At 41.2% G+C, this 16,955-nt stretch overlaps 1 protein-coding gene across 1 annotated transcript in view; it reads right to left on the reverse strand.

Annotated features, from left to right (window-relative positions):
* Nucleotides 1–16,955, reverse strand: part of syt7a (synaptotagmin VIIa) — an 88,916-nt gene that overhangs the window by 39,933 nt on the left and 32,028 nt on the right. Inside the window, exon 2 of the mRNA XM_035940703.2 lies at nucleotides 10,432–10,535. Within this exon, the coding sequence (XP_035796596.1) occupies nucleotides 10,432–10,535 (104 nt within the window). The remainder of the gene's footprint in view (nucleotides 1–10,431; nucleotides 10,536–16,955) is intronic.

Consider the following 16,955-nt stretch of genomic DNA (forward strand, 5'->3'; position numbering starts at 1 on the left):
GTCAGCGAGTGACAATGAGACCTCAAAATAAAGTGAAACAAAGTGAAAAACATAAAGCACTTCATAAACTTCAGTCTTCTGTGTGAAAGCCCTGTGGCTTAAAGCCTCCCTTACTTCTCTAACCCCCTTATGAGGCTCTTTTAAACTGAAAAAACTCCTCTCTGTGTCAATTATTGATGCAAGTCGCACTGACTCTAAAGGATAGCTTGTGTTATAATGGCAGTATGTGATGTTCTGGAAAAGGGTTGGTTTGACAGACTATTTCTTGTTCCTAAACAATATTAGACCATTTCAGCCATCCTAATCAGTATTAGTAAAGTGTTTATAAACATTACTGATGCACATATATTTTTAGCAGCAATAGAAAGGTTTAATAACTTAGACAGAGTGAATATTTAAAGGCTGGTTTTTCCCATCTCCCCCCTACCTGCCCCACTGGAATAGTGCTGTGTGGATCGATCCAAGGTACTTTGTTTGTTTCCCATTTACAAAACCACGGCTGTGTATAAACACATATTTTTTTCAGTGCATACACAGAACAGAGAGTTAGTGGACCATGAGGAGATATTCACTGAATCTGACGAAAAACGGAATCAGATCAGAATCGCTGACTCAACCTTTAGCATGACTCCTGCATCAAAGTCAATCAGTTTGAGAAAGATGACAAGATCTAATCTGACTTTTTATACAGTTTTAATACTGGGGCTTCCATTTTGTATGTATTTGCTCTGTAATGTGCTTGTAAGTTTCATTGTGCCACTTTTATATAACAGCAGACTGGCCAAGCACTTGCTGGAAACTACTTTACTGAATAAAACATGATTTCAGTGAAGGTGACTTTTATCAGGGAATACGGTAATCCTTCCTCAGAAGATTGTCTTTCTAAGAAGAAGAAAAGCATCAGCCTTCTTTGTCATCAGCACTGACAAATCCCTCTAACTGCCATAGTGATTATGATGTCAACAATGGGATGGGGGAAGTCAGGTGCCATCATTCTATAACAGATCATTGGACTCTAACACTAGAAGCTGCAGTTTGTATCCCATTTTCAACCGAGACAACTTTATTTTAAGAAAAACCATGATTGCTCCCTAAACATGGCCTTATGTTTACTATTGTATTATTATTATTGTATTGATGAAGCTCCCCTAACCTTAGCAAAGTAGATGTTTTAAGTCCTTAGGAAGCAACATTAGGCATTTAAGCCCAAATCATGGAACTTATGTACTTTTCGCAACTTATTTTTCTCCACCAAGGAGCGTGACAGAGTTATGTGACAATACGTTTGTTGGCATACGTTTGTCTGTGAATCTGTCTGTCCATGTGCAACATTACTCAAAAATGGACCAACGGATTTGGATGAAATTTTCAGGGAAGATCAGACATGACACAAGAACTACCTCATTAGATTTTGGCCGTGACACGGCTTATAATCTGAATCCACGAATTTGCTAAGGATTTCCCATTGCAAGACATAGCGGCTGGCACGGCGTCACCGTAAATATGACAACAAGCGAACACTTTGTCAGTTGCCTGCTGACCATCACATGATTGCGATCCTACTACAAATCGACCACTGTCGACTTATCGGAAATGATACGAGTAGCAACTAATTAAATTGTGGGGGTGTTTCCGAGTCCCATCAATTAACGGCGGCCGCTACATATTTAGGTCACACGATTTGGTATCGGTACATGACGTACACATGCATAACACACGCCAGGACTCAGCGCAAGGTCAGGGAATGAACAGTCTTGGCGGAGTACTGCGCTTTCTGAGTGCTCTTCTTGGTTTAGTTAAGTTTTGAAATTATTCATCCATCTATCCATTTTGTTGTGCTAATCCGGGGTCAGGTCGTGGTGACAGCAAGCTAAGCAGGGTAGTTCAGATGACCTTCCCCAAGAACGTTCTCCAGTTCCCCCAAGGTGTTCCCAGATGAGATATGAAACCCCTCCAGCAGGTTCTGGGTTCACCATTCACAGTTGAGCACATCAAGAAAACCTCAAACCACTTCAGCTGGATCATTCTGACATAAAGAGAGACATTTCTACTGTGAGCTCCCTTCAACTGCCCAAGCTCCTCACCCTGTCTCTAAGGCTGAGCTGAACCACCTTAAGGGGGAATCTTATTTCAGCTGCTCATATCCACAATGATTTAATTCTTTCAGTCACTACCCAGAGCTTACAACTGACAGATGAGGGTAGGAACTTAGACCAACTGGTCAAATGAGAGCATCACTGTCCAGCTCAGTTCCTTCTTCACTGCAACAGCTCAGTACAACACTCTTATTGCTGCTGACACTGCACAATCCGTTCATCTCAAGCTCCCTTTTCCCATCATTCATGAACAAGATCCTGAGAAAGTTGAAGTCTTTTGTTTGGGGCAGCAACTTACATCCTAACCCAGAGGCAGCAATCCACCAGTTTTCATTGTGCATTCACCATATTACATCCATTTTTCTTCAAAACAAACGAGGTAAGAAAGAACCATTTCCCCCTCTTAATTGTGCCCTCTTATCTAAAACTGATTTAATGTATTTTGTAATTTAGAGTTCAAGATTAGTTTTTCCTCTGTGTACAGTAGTGAGCACAGTCAGAGGGCTATGCAGCTTTGTCTTACGCAGATGGCATAATGAAGACCTAAACAACTGTGAAAATAAATTGTGCTCTGCAGAGAAAGCTTCCCGCAGTAGTTCCAGGATATAGACTGACATGAGCTGAAATATGCTGAGATTTCAGATTGTGCTGACTATCTATTATAAACATTTCAGCATTGATTATGAACATAATAACCACTAGAGATGCATGTGTCCACAGGCTGATTCAGTGACTTTTTACAGGCTTGACAGTGTTTGTATTAAAAGGGAAAGGAGGCCCGCTGAGGATCCACAAGAAGGAACACAATCTTTTTTTTTTTTTATTTTTTTTGCTACACCACTGCAGATGAGTGAGAGAAGTCTTGGTGCTGGACTGCCCAGGGTGATGTGAGGGTTTTCTTGAAGAATCCAGACATGAGAGCAGACAGAGTGAAACTACCACTCTCTGTCTCAGTTGGCAGTGCACTGCCTTCCAACACCCAGCTGTGTTTGTTTGCTGTGAATTAGCAGGCAGCAAGAGTCTACATGCTCGCTCAATATTACCCACATCACACCATAATTAGAGAGGAGTGCACTATTAAAATGGTCGTCTGCTGCTAAATCATCACACGATCATTTGTCTCTAGCGTCTGTCAAAACATTTTTAATGTACCTGTGTTCTTCCGCTGATATCAAGAAACATGTACAGACATAAAACATAGATATGACCAGGAACGCTGCCAACGCTGTCACTTAAATGTGACAGGTCAAGACTGTAGATCCACTTAATGTGCTGTCATTATAATTTTCCCAATGATTGTAGCGAGTCTCATTTGAAATTCTGTAATTATCGACGGACATAATTACTATCATCCCCCTAACAAATGTGAACTCTTAACTCCCGAACAAAACGCTGTTGACATAAGCTCAACAGGGAGGCTGTGAATGTGGTCAGGTCCAATCTCAGCCCCACTCACAACGATGTCATGGATCAAATAGCAGAGGGCTCACAGGAGCAGGCAGAGGGTTTCTGAATGCCAAACTGCCACTGCTGCTCAGACAGATGTTAGCTGCACTACCTCTGATATCCGAAAATCTCTCCTACAACACCTACAACACCAGCCCCCGCTGACAATCATCCGGCCCACAACAACACAGGAGCTCTATAACCATGTGAATATTCACTTAAGTCAGTGAAATCGTTAGAAGCACAGACAAGAAAACAAACAGAATCAGTCAGTAAGGAATTACTTTAACCCTCCAAACTCCAAAACCCATGTTTTATTTAAAAAAAAAATCACTATTTATCATACTTAGAAACTGAAAAGCAGAAAGAATTGTGGAATGTTCAAGTTTAAAGCAGTCATTGAACTACTCATCTGTGAAGTGCTGGTCTGTCAGACAACTTAACTAAATCTAAGCTTAAAATAGTTACATTTAATCAAAGTTACTGTTATTCTGTATTTCTCACTTGAAAATTTCCCAGAAATGAACCGCTTGCTGTAACTAGCTTCTGTAAAAAGGACAAAATTCACCTTCATGTAACTGTGAAGCCATGACAGACTCACATTGTTCAAGCTGATTCCAGGTTTTTAACATTTTTGTAAATACATATAATCCAACTTTTTTTTTTTTCAAATTTCTTTGTGATTTATGGCCTTTTAGTTTTGTTACACTGCACAGAAGACTTTCTCGAGTGCCCCTACTTCCAACCTTGGCGGTGCTGCTTCCGTAGAGGAACAGCACTTTGTACTGAGGTGAAAAAAGAGCCAACAGTGAGTAAAAAATTGTGACAAGAGCCAAACAGCATCCAGAAACAGCTTGGTTTTCAGAGGGCTAAAACCTGTGCATAAAATCTCAGGTTTTTCTCATGAAAACAACATTGGCTCGTATCACATATTCTAAAAATATGATGCAGATGAATCTATAAACAGCTATAAGCAAACAGACAGCAGAAGGAGAAGCATTCAATGCACAATACTTCCAGGGGGCTTAGATAACAGAGAGCCAAGCAGGAGGGAGGATTCAGGATGACTGCACATGAGGACTTTTAAAATAAAACCCATTGCACTGGTTGCCAAAGCTAAAACACCGAAAGCAACACTCGCCCATAATGTCTTGTCTATTAACCTATGAATCATAACCAAAACTGGCATAGGCCCACTCGCAACTGACACGTGAAGCTCCAGGCAAACGTTTGTTCTTATGAAAGCTGACACTGTCAAAGAGTATGCTCAAAATATCAAAAATGAAAGTTAGACAAGGACTGGCCTGTGGTAGCTTCATGTAAAGGAGCATCAAATACTGAGCACTTTTTTAACCTAATGAGGACACTTTTGTGCATAGAAAAGCAGCCTGCATTAATTTACAGTAGATATGCATTTATTATAAAGGGTCTTAGTTGAAAGTAACTGTTTATGCAAATCTTACTGTACATACATTTTAATCATGTGTTCTGGGAATATACTGCTGCTATGGAGAGCAACAGAGATAGAGAGATCAAGGAAAATGAGGTGGAGGAACTTTTTGTAGAAGAATAAATTGTATAGCTGCCAAACCTTCATGATTGTTAGTCACATATAGAAAACACTCACTTTGCTATGAGATTGTCATTATAAGAAGATGATTTTTTAACAAGATTAGCAGTATTTGTGCTTCGTGAAAGTGTGTCATCAATAAAATGTTTCTCATCCCAGAAACGACTGCCATTCATCTCAGTCACACTTAATTATTTTGTACATTAGGCTTCTGCGTTTAATGTGGTTTCACACCAGTGGGCGGCTGACATGTTTCCCAAAGTAAGTGGTCCGAAGACTACAAAAGCCTTAATTAACATCTTAATGCCACACACAACCACCACACAAACACACACACACGCACAAACACACACCCTGAAGCAACCAGGGTAAGATGCACCGATAAGAAAAAAAACAAAAGGCCTGCATATTTAGCGTCTCCAGTGAGACAGAAGAAAATCATCTTGTGCGTTGGGATGTGATTGACAGTCGCCCTCACAGGGTTATGAGGTCAAAACATGTCAACCCATCCAGTCCCACTGCTGCTCCTCAGCTGCAGCACAACACTGTCGCAAGACGGAAATAAGATCCATTTACAGCTGTGCTCCAGAGAGGACCTCAGGGACGTTCCAAGATGCTGGGAGCACAACAACCTCCATCCACAGCCAGAAACCAGGAGTCATTCACTGCTCCATTTACTTTAAAGTGGAATATCAAATATAATATGATGTTCCAGTGAAGCAAACAATAGAAAGCCTGTGTTGTACCATTGTCCCATTTCAGCATGGACCATTTCCCCTCTATAGGTTGCAATGGCATCAACGAGTAATCTAAGAACAGCCACCTTAATGGTGATTCTCGCAACAAAAATGATCTTATGTGGTGCAGCATGTGGCGAGCGCAGCCTTGTTGCAGCGCCAAATTCTGCCATCTGTGGACCAATAAGTTTCACAGCAGAGTGATGGCGAGCTGACACAAGTAGGAGTCTGAGCCGACATTAAACTTAAAATAGGTGACTTGTGTTCCTGGTTGTACAAGCACAGGAGGAATCAGAAATCAATTAATGGCATGCAAATCTAAAAAAAAATCAGTCAAGTGGCACTCAGCCGAACAACTCTGTCTGTCTAATGACTGGGTGCCTCCCTTTAATCAATCACATTTCATACCACATAATCACAATGACATGCCCTCTGTCAGAGGTCAGTGTGTTTGAAGCGTGTTCTGTTTCTCCTCGACCAGTCGACTGCTACTGATGCTGCATCAGCACAGTTTAGCTGCTAAGGTCGGAGAGATTAATTAGGACAAGTCTGGACTGTTGAAGCACTGATGTAACTCTACAACAACACACAGAGGTGAAAAATAAATTAGTCAATGGTATATTTACTTAAGTACACTGAAAACCTTTTGAAGGACATGTACAGTATGTCACTTGTGTCTTTCCATTTTTAATTTTTTTACCGTGTCCTATGAATTTTATACTTGATCTGCTGTTCTTTTCTCTGTCTCATCTTTACCCTTACCAAAGCCAGTCGAGGCAGATGGCTGCCCTCCCTGAGCCTGGTTCTACCAGAGGTTTAGAGAGATTCTTTTGTCCTACTCTTGCCAAGCACTTTGGGGAATTTTTTTTGGCCTTTTGTTGGCTTTATTTGGTAGGTTAGATAGGTTAGTAGAGAGGCAGACAGGAAAGTAGGGAGAAGAATGGGGGAAGACCTGCAGTAACGGACCGTGAGCTGGAATCGAACCCAGGTCACTGCATTGGGGGTTATTCAGGTTACTACATAAAGTCCCTTCAGATGTCATATGATGTGAACTGTCTCTGATTTAAGTGGAATCAACTACATTACTTGACAATTAGAGTTCCTAGTTATATTTCAGATTATTTGACATAACAAACACATGGTAAATTGTGAAAATATTGTTTGAGATTAAACTTGTTGCTAACAAATTTTTGGACCTGTGACTCCTACCTCCTTCAAGGCACAAAGCAGTGTCATGTTTGGCCTGTTGTTCTGTTCCAGATCTGAGCTGTTATCAATCCCACCACAGAGATATTTCACATCTAAACTTCTCAGATGGTTTCATTTACATAACTGTTAAGAGTCCCACAGAAAGTCTAACATCTCATATTTCACAAGACAAAAAAAATCTGTTCAAAGTCCAGGGAATACAATTATGTGAAGTTTTTCTCTTTGCCTGGCTCATTAGTAACCATCCTTCTGATCTATCTTATGGCCCTTTGGAGAGAATCCAACATCTACATTTGCAAACACTGGGCTACACCACTTAAAGGCCTCCTCCAATGACTGTCATGTTTTGTTGTTCTTGCCTTGTAAACATGTCCATATGTTGTTTTTTTATAAGCTAGAAGACATATCATGACTAAAATAAGCAGTCAACATCATAGCTGAGTATTTTCACCTTGAAGCTGAGTTGTTCCAACGACAGTCTTAAAAAACATGGATTCACAAATTTTTAATTTGTCAACTAGCGAGTGGGGAGACTTGAAATAAAAACCTGCTAAATATTTAACTATGATTTTGTTTGGTTTTTATGGGTTCAATCAACAACAGCAGAGGGACTTTAACGGTAAATAACTGTTTGTAAAGTAGGTCAAATTAGCTCCATGTCATCCAGCTAGAATAATAAAACTACTTACACTGATTCATCTGTATTGACAGTCTAATAGTGTAACTTTACAGAGGACATTTTTGTGCAGGATGAAATGCATTATACTAGTGTTTTAGTACTTAACACTGGCCTTGGTCATGAGAGCACTTTTAGAATTTCTTGGTCGCATCTCAGAATACTGCATTTTTACTCTCTCTTGTTCCTGTCTCAGATGAAGAGGACTCAGGATTTCATGTCAGTACCGGTGAAGACCATGGGGTTGTTCATAGGTTGCTTGTGCATCGTCTGATTTTTCTGTTAACATCATCATTGTGATTCAATGTACAACTTCCTACTTCAAACACAACCAAATAACTTGGCTTCATTTCTAATACAAATTTTTTTAATTTATTTATTTTTTACTTTTACTGGCTTTCTCCCTTCTTCCCCTTCACATGCACTAAATTACTGCATGTGGAGACAGAAGATGAGGCTGTTGCTGTCTGGCCAAATCTTCTGCAATTAGATTTGCTAGCTAAACCACAAAGAGGTAATACGCAAAGAAGAAAACTCACAGGAGGATGTGAATTCTGCAATGCAATGTTTACTGAGATGGCAGAGACAACATCACACTCTTTACAGTGCTTAAGGCCAATTTTTGGTTTCTGCATCCCCGTGTTCAGATTGAGGCGGACTTTCAGACAGCGGATGTGCACGTGGTTCTGTTCGTACTGGGGTGTCAGACTGCTACACTGACGGTCACTCTGCCCTCTGGTCTCCAGCTTCTGAAAGACTGGCTGTGACTTTACACCCTTTTTTTTTACAAACTATAGCAGTGAGTTGCAGACTGGGCTCCAGCACGGTGTCAATGTGATTATTCCTGAGGTGTGCCGAGCTCAGATGGCAGACATAGAGCAGGACTTCTGGAGAATTTAGACTTCTTACTGTGTTTGGGCACCTGCAGATGGGAAATATGTAGCTACACATCAAAGCACCTCCAAAGTCCTGCAAACTTCAATTACATGCGCTTTTAGTGATGCAATAGAAAGGTGTGGATGATGGAGAATTTCTTCAAACAGATTCTCTTTACAACAAGCTTTTGTTTTGAGCATCTTTTGTTTTCTGGCACGTGCATCTTGCAAAGCGTGAACCCTCTGGAGGGATCCATGCAGACCTTTTGAGAACTTGGTAGGTGATGAGATTTACATAACGCATAATTTTGTGGACCTCCTCCAGACACACACATGTGAAAAGTATGAATCACAGCATAAGTGACGCTAGTAAGACTTGCTAGCTATACATATTAAGCTGCCTATGTACTGAATGTTTGAGAGCACTAGTTTTAGTGAGGCAATGCAATAGTTGGCATGTTTGCCAAATCAAAACTCAAAACCTTCCTATTTAAAATGGCTTTTAATACCTAGCGGCATAGTTGACATTTTATTACTTTTATTTCTTTTAGATGTATATTTTAGTGCTGTTTTATTGCTGTTTATTTTATTGTTTTATTATATATTTTATGGGCTGCAGTAGAGTATAGTGCAGCTTGTGGTGATTAGCACTTTCGGCTTGCAGCTAGAAGATCCCTGGTTCGCATCCCGGCCTTCCCAGGATCTTTCTGTTCTCCCTGTGCATGCGTGGGTTTTCTCCAGGTACTCCAGTTTCCTCCCACTGTCCAAAAATGTGCTGAGGTCAACTGATTATTCTAAATTTGCCCGTAAGTGTGAGTGCAAGTGTGACTGTTTGTCCTGTTTGAAGTTACTGTATTGTTTTTAGGATATTCTCTTGTTTTCACTGTGAAGCACTTTGGTCACCCTTTGGGCTGTTGTAAAGGGCTGTAGAAATAAACTTTGATTGACTGATTGATTGATGTTTGCATGTCTTGTTGTCTAAAAACCTTAGTCTTGTGCTAGTCTCAGTACACTCTGGTCTCCATCATGACTTGGGCTTGGTTTAGGTTGTCTGACTCATCGGATGTAGATTGTGGAAGCCATTGGCTACACATTTCATGCAACTTTCTCCTCCCTTTTTTATCATTTATGTGTTACTGTTTTAATAACCCCTTTACAATGGGAAACAACAACAACAATCTCCAGAAAGCAACCTACCACACTGAAAATTTCAAGTGTTGTTGAAGGTTTTAGCAGCCCTGTTAGCATTTCTTTAGTGAATCATCCATTTTAATGACAGAACTTACTGCCCTGCGTGCAAATATTTCACCAAAACAATTTTTTCGTTACTATTTTGCAGGGACATAGTTGCTGCTTCTTGGGTTTAGCACTGCCTAAGATGCAATCACAGTGAGAAGCAGTCAGACCATTCTACACAGTGCTGTGTTAGTTGCAAGAGAAGTGGTGTTGACAACACTTGTTTATGCTTATACACTTCAGTAATTAGAATTTCAAGTGCAAGAGTTTCACTTGTAAATGGATTCTTATGTCCTAGCTTTAATTCTACCAATGCAACAGCCTGTTATAATGTCTTCATTAATAACTGCCATGTAACAGCAATTTCTCAATTCAGCAAGACTGCACATAATATTTGCACAGACTTTCATTATATTTGCACACATTGTCCTTTCCGCTACTGCACTAAAAGTGTGGGGTTTTTTTTCCATTTAACCCACAATGTTTATTAAGGCTCTCTGATTATTAAAGCATATTAGCATGGCAGCGAATGTGACTGGAAGCTACAGCGTATCTGTAAGTGAGGCTTGTGTGTGTGTAAACTCACCAGCTTGCGTTGACACCAACCACAGACGCCACAAAGAGCCACCAGCCAAACAGCACACACTGTCACTGCGAGGGAGACCAGGAACACACTGAGGGACACGGAGCCTGTGCACACAAACACACACGTACGCAGGGAAGGCAGAAAGAGAGGAAAAAAAACAGAGTGACGCTTTATTTTTTCGCATACATGGAGTTATTTTTTCTTCAGCGTGTGTGAAATAAAAACATGAGATTGTAGCCACGGAGCTGATTGCATGCCGCAGTAAATCATGTCGTCAGAAGGGGCAAACCCAAAATAAAGCCGGGCCTTCTCCCTCCACATTTAATTGAATAGCCAGGCAGAGCTGCCATTTTTACATTCTGTCACAAGAAGCTGAGAAATACAATCTCATCACTACCGCCTTCGTGCCGGAGCATTTCAATACCTTCCCAATAAGGACTGCAGCCAGGCATCACTCAGTCGCACACACATCACTGTCATGGTGTCACAGCTTGTTAACTGACAGGCTGAAAGTGAAGTGAGGGGGGGAGTTGGAGGGGGAGAGAGGAGGGGAGGCTGGGCTGACAATACAAGAGAGCTCATGATTAATGGGTATCAGTAGATGCCCAGTGAGAGAGGTGGCTCTGGATGAGAGTCATAAAAAAAACATCATCTATCGCATGTGTTTTGGCTCGTGTGTTTGTCTGTGTGAGGAGGAGAGGATTCACACATCGACACTGTTTTAGATCGCACATTCTCCACATTTAAACAGTTGGACGGCCTTCACTTCAGACGACAAGGATATACAGCTTCATTGAGCTTTGACATTTACACAGAGGGAATGATGCTAATGTATTCAAATTTCCTTCTAACAATCCTGATTCCTAAATAAACAGCGATAAATAGATGTCAGAATACATCTTCACACTGCTCAGTGACAAACAGTGACAAACAGACAAGCTCTCTTTTCGATAACTGGGTTTGTCTTCCTCCCAGCTGCTGTCTACCTCCCTTCCTTTGTTTGCCACAACTGGCCTTTTTTATCTCACTTCTATTTCGTATCTTTGACTTTTTCTCCTCCTCGTGGTGTCCTGTGGGAACACATGAGCTCAGAAAGGTTGAAGGTAAAGTTGTTTCATATGGAAAATCAGCATGGGATCAGTGCTGTGGTCCATAAGTTTCCTTTAGCCTCAGCTGCTGCCTTGAAGTCAATGTGACACCTGAGGCCACTTTAGAAAAGACAAAATGAATACAGAACAATTCAGACCATAGACAACAAACGTAATGATTAGGTTTCTGGTGGCAGAAAATCCTTTAAAAAAATCCTTGACAACTCAAATCACCACACAAATTAGGCCACAAGTGGCTCTTTTGTGGTACAAAATAACTACTTATTGTGTGCATTTATATTGAAATTTTTGGAAATGAAAAAGAAACTAAGCAAAAAGCAGGCTCTTCGATGACAACACACTCTGCAGGGTGATCAGTGAGACTTCTGGAAAAGATTAAATGTCTTGGTAATGTTATTTCTGGGAGGATGGCAGTTCCTGGTTCTAGAGAGACAACTAGGGCTTCCTGACACCATTGTAGCTACCACACTCAGGACCACACCTGATCCTCTGTCCATGGCAACCAAGAAAATGGTTCTGCAGGAGCTGACTGTCCCCTGGGAAGAACAGATGGAAGAGGCGAGAGTAAACAAAAGAGTCAGGCATGCAGATTTAGTTGCTAAGTGTTGGAGAAATGGGTAGAAAGCCTGCTGTGAATCGGCTGAAGTGGACTGCAGGGACTTCACAGGACACTCTTTATCCCTGGTACTGAGATTCTTGGGGATTTGCAGGCTTTAAAGAAGAAGAGCCATGAGGAGCATCTTGGAAGATTCTGAAAAAGCTTCCTGTTGGCTCTGGTTGAAGAATGGTGATGCATGATGTAACGCGCAACCTGGTCACAAGTCAGAGTTTGATCATTTGAGATCGTCTGATGTTCAGACCAGAAACAAGTGATGACCTCGGGTTCATCTCTGACAATGTGACCAGGTGGCACCATAAGGTGTATCAAAGAACTGCTTAAATTCTTTATCTGTTACCTGTGATTCACATCTACTCAGAGTGATGAAAATTAAATTTGCAGCAAACTGTATGTGTTACCTGTAGGTAACTCTGCCTTGTAAGACCAGCTGGTGGTTTGATGAAACCTAACATGTGGAGTTTCCAGGTGAACAAGTTTCAGCTGATATACATAAAATACAAAATGTATGGAACTTTGGCTTCTGACATGCTGAACACATTTCCCTCTACATCCAGCTACTTTTTAAAATTTTGAAACTTGTACTGCATATCAATGTATAAAACTGAGTAAGTACAGTTTATTTATATAGCACTTTCTAGGATAAAAACCACAAAGTGCTTCTCAATAAAATACAATAAAACAAACATAAATGAAAGATTAAAAACAGAGCCATAAAACCCCTACTCTAACTAAAAGCTTGTCTGAATAAAAAAAATCTTCAGCTGTTTTATTTAACAGAGTCAGCACAATCAATGCAATGTAAAGACAAGGGAAGTGCATTCTGCAGTCTAGGTGTCACTGCTTGAAAGGATCGATCCCCTGGGTGCTCAGATCTGGGGAACCACCGGCAGTCTCTGGTCAGATGATCTAACAGTGCTCTAAGTAGGGGGATAAGGCTTTAAGATAGGGAGCTTACATGCAGAGACCTACTATAATAGTTAGCACCAGGGCTTTAAAATTAATCATAAAATTGACCGACAACCAATGAAAAGACGACAAACCTTCCACTGGTCTCAGCTGACAGCGTTGCAGCACCGTTCTGTACAGTCTGGAGACCATTACCTGCTGCTTTGTTGAGTTTTCTAAGAGGTTTTCTGCCTCCCTGTCTTTTTTGACATGCACTTGCCACCTGTAGATGGTGGAGAAGTGTGAAACCAAAGAGCAAACAGAACCTGAAGACACTCATAAAATTGACTCTCGGGGTCAAAAACTCCAGCTACCTTCTACAGGTTCAGGTGCTTGCAGAGCTTTCTGTGGATTTTTAGGATAATAATAGAGATAAAGGGCATGAGTGTTAGCACCAGCAGGAATTGAACTTTGCTCTCTGTGGTTGATGGAAACCTGCTCTTGTACCTTTATCACTGAACAGATAAGAATCCTAAATATCTTAAACATTAAACGCTTACATCGAGTTTATCTCTTGACAACAGCAACTGACCCAGATTGAAAAAAGACTCGATCTGACTTGACTGATCTCGCTTTGATTGTAAAGATATAGATATAATCAGCATTATAGTCATTACAAGTGTCCTGCCATTATTTATCTATCCATCTTTATCTGCAGTGAGAGAGACTGGTAATGGTAAAGAGGCACAGCCATGCCCCCCTGAGGATGAGAGGGTCAGTGAAACACAGTGATCTCCTGAATGATGAATGTCTCTATTCATAGACGTTCAGAAATAGACACTATATGCTCTGCTACTGTATATTCATAGTCAGGTCAATAAAGCCGAGTCCATTAGATACCACGACATTAAAAAGGGTAGCAATGGATCTTAAATAAGGAGGGCTGAACTGGTCTCCAGCTAAGGGCATCTGGTAGCATCAGTGCTAAATGGCTCCGTGATGGATGTTTTGATGTGTGGAGAGTCAGGTGGATCTGTGAGAGCCGGCAGCTGATGCAGGGTCCGACGTCCTGTGGGCTCTCTGAAGGTCGGACAAAGTGGGGGGAGTAAAAAGCTTCCAACTAAAATACAGGCTCCAAAGAAACCATGCTACTGCACTCAGTAATGGACAGCTGGACTCCCACTTCATGGAATGCATGTTCCTTTGTAGAAACTACAGAGAGCTATAGCGTGCAGGCTGTGCAGAGGAATAAAAGGAGGGAAATACACTGTGTTTGAGTATAAGAGAGGTATGCACATCTTCAGTACTTTGGCTGTGAAGAATGAGAGGTATCATTAGAGAAAGAGAAGCTTTCGCAACATCCAGCTATCCCAGTAGTCGGGAGATTCAATTTATCTTTTTCTGTGAACAAAACTAAACTTTTGGTTTGAAATAATCCAGCAGGTGACACATTAGTAAGGTGAAAGAAAAAAAGGCGTTTTCTGTGCTGGAACTAGAGGAAAATTCCACTTGTTGTTAAATGGGAACAGCTAACATAACATGCAACAATCTTTACAATATTTCACCAAGTGATGAAACAAAAGATGCTTTCACATGGAGTGTGGTGAATCACACCTAATGGCACCACTCAGTAAAACTGACAAGTGAGCTGAACAAGCCATTGAACCCTTTGATCAGAAGCCTTTAGAAGTCAGAGCACTCTTGAACTTGAAAGTCACTTGTTTGTTTTAGATTCCAGTGGCCACCACTGTTATATGCACATAAAAGGGGAAATAAATGGCACTATGTAGTGGCGTGAGTGGTGACAATGATTTTGCAAATGAGCTTGCAATAAACCCTTTCACTAAAGAGGACAACAAAGAGCAAATCACACCGGTGATTAAATACAGACATTTAACAAGTATGGAAAAGACAGACCTTGCTGAAAACATCAAAGTCTAGAGTCTTCAGTATAGAGTGCATAGCAGCACTGAGTACAACAAGCATTGCTGGGGTTACACAGAGCCATACTGCGCAGGTAGGTGATCTGGTCCACATGCAGTGAGCTAAGCCAGGCAGAAAGGGACCAGTCCTCAGGGGTAGAAGGAATTGCTAATTGGACAGGCGGAACTGGAGCAGCGTCCAGTCAGCAAAGCTGCCACAGCGCATCTTTATGCTCCGACTGAGGTGGAGAGGGCAGTGCCTCAGAAGCTCTGGGTGCAAAGCTCATCGCCTAATCGCCACTTCAAAGTGCCCGCTTCTTTTACTTGAGCCTGGGTTCTGCCCTCTTTATAGCCACTGAGCTGCTGGGTAATCCTCACATGTCACTCAGATGTCTTTACAGTCCATCCCCTCTGAGGCACAATCTGTGTGCAACAGCAAAACGTTATTTACTTCCACTTATATTGTGATACAGACTGTTGCAAATAGCCGTCTACCTTCTGGCGCGATTTCTACGCTGCAGATTATTGCTTTTGTTTTGCAGTCATGTCCCCAGACAAGAGCCTGGGTTGTAGTAAACAGCACATGCATACGAAGGCGTTGGAGCTAAAATATTTCTCCCTTGCTCAGCTGCAAAAAATAATTAATGGGAAGGTGCCTGTAATTGATTCCAGCGAGTGGATGTGGATAAAATGAATAATTACTATGGTTCCAGGTAAATAATGCAATTGTCAAATAAACCGATGAGGTGACATTTAACACAGTGAGCTCCGAGCTGGTTGCTACGAATGCGGGGGCGTGCTCAAAGAATGACCTGCTGTTTTGGCATGTTTTATCCCTTACAGTGTTGTCGTAAAGCCAGCCAGTCTGGCGGTGCTCAATGGGCATTTGCTAGTGACAGAACACCATTTCAAGTAGGATGGACGACAGATGATTGACAGCTCTCCCCTTCATGCAGACAACAATGTAAACCACTTGGTGGGTGGGTATTGGTATTTGCTTAAGAAAAACATGGCAGCTCTTCTGGAAATGTCAAATATCGCCTACACCTACACTTCCTCTATAATTCGTTTCTGAATCCATTCACAGTTGCAAAAATTATGCATCATTTTACATCTATGACGCCTAGTTAAAGCAGTTGTTTACAAGGTTTGGGTGTATTGAAAGGTATCAAGTCAGTCAGTCATTTTAAAATACTTCCTGTAGTTAGTTGTTTTTTTCTGCTTCTGTTTTGTTGGGCAGTTCTCACTGGATTGGTTTTGATTGTACTGATATTTGCTATGTTATGTTATTCCATCATTTGTTGTTGTCGATTTTGTATAATCTCCCGACTGTCACTGGTTTCTCTTAATGTTAGTAGGGCATGATCCTAGCTGTGAAACTGCTCAATAAACTCAGTCACACTTATGTTTTATTAATCTTACTGTATGGTATTATATCACAATGAAACAGGCTGATTCATTAAGTGCTGATAGGTCAGTTAAATATCCATTACTGTACTTGAGAACTGCAAAAGAAGATATACATTTGTGACACACATGTATCGAGGTATACATTTGTAGCTGTGCAGTCATGGTTGTTTACTGTTAGTGCTCCTGAATTTGACTTTCTGGTGTTATGTTATAGCTTGTGACGAGAGGCAGTGGGCTCTCAGTTCTTCATGTGAGCGCCACCACCACTTTATATTACCATGCAAGGATAATTGTGGGAAACCATGAAAACAACTTAATGTTCGCTGCGATGGATCAGCTCAAGCAAGTTGGATGAGAGGATGAAATGCAAAATATTCCTTGTGAGGTACAGGAAACATCAATACATCAATATAAAAAGCTTTGGTGTGGTTTTTGAGATTGAAGGAAGGATTGCTTTGCTCATGCAATTTGCAGTAAATGGGAAAAAAGAGGCAACAGCACAGTATTATCATTTAGCCACTTGGAAGTCCCAGTCCACAGTGGACACTAGAGCCCCATGCGCTGCAAATCATAGGGACA

Source organism: Amphiprion ocellaris, chromosome 3, assembly GCF_022539595.1.
Source record: "Amphiprion ocellaris isolate individual 3 ecotype Okinawa chromosome 3, ASM2253959v1, whole genome shotgun sequence".
Classification (NCBI taxonomy): Eukaryota; Metazoa; Chordata; class Actinopteri; family Pomacentridae; genus Amphiprion; species Amphiprion ocellaris.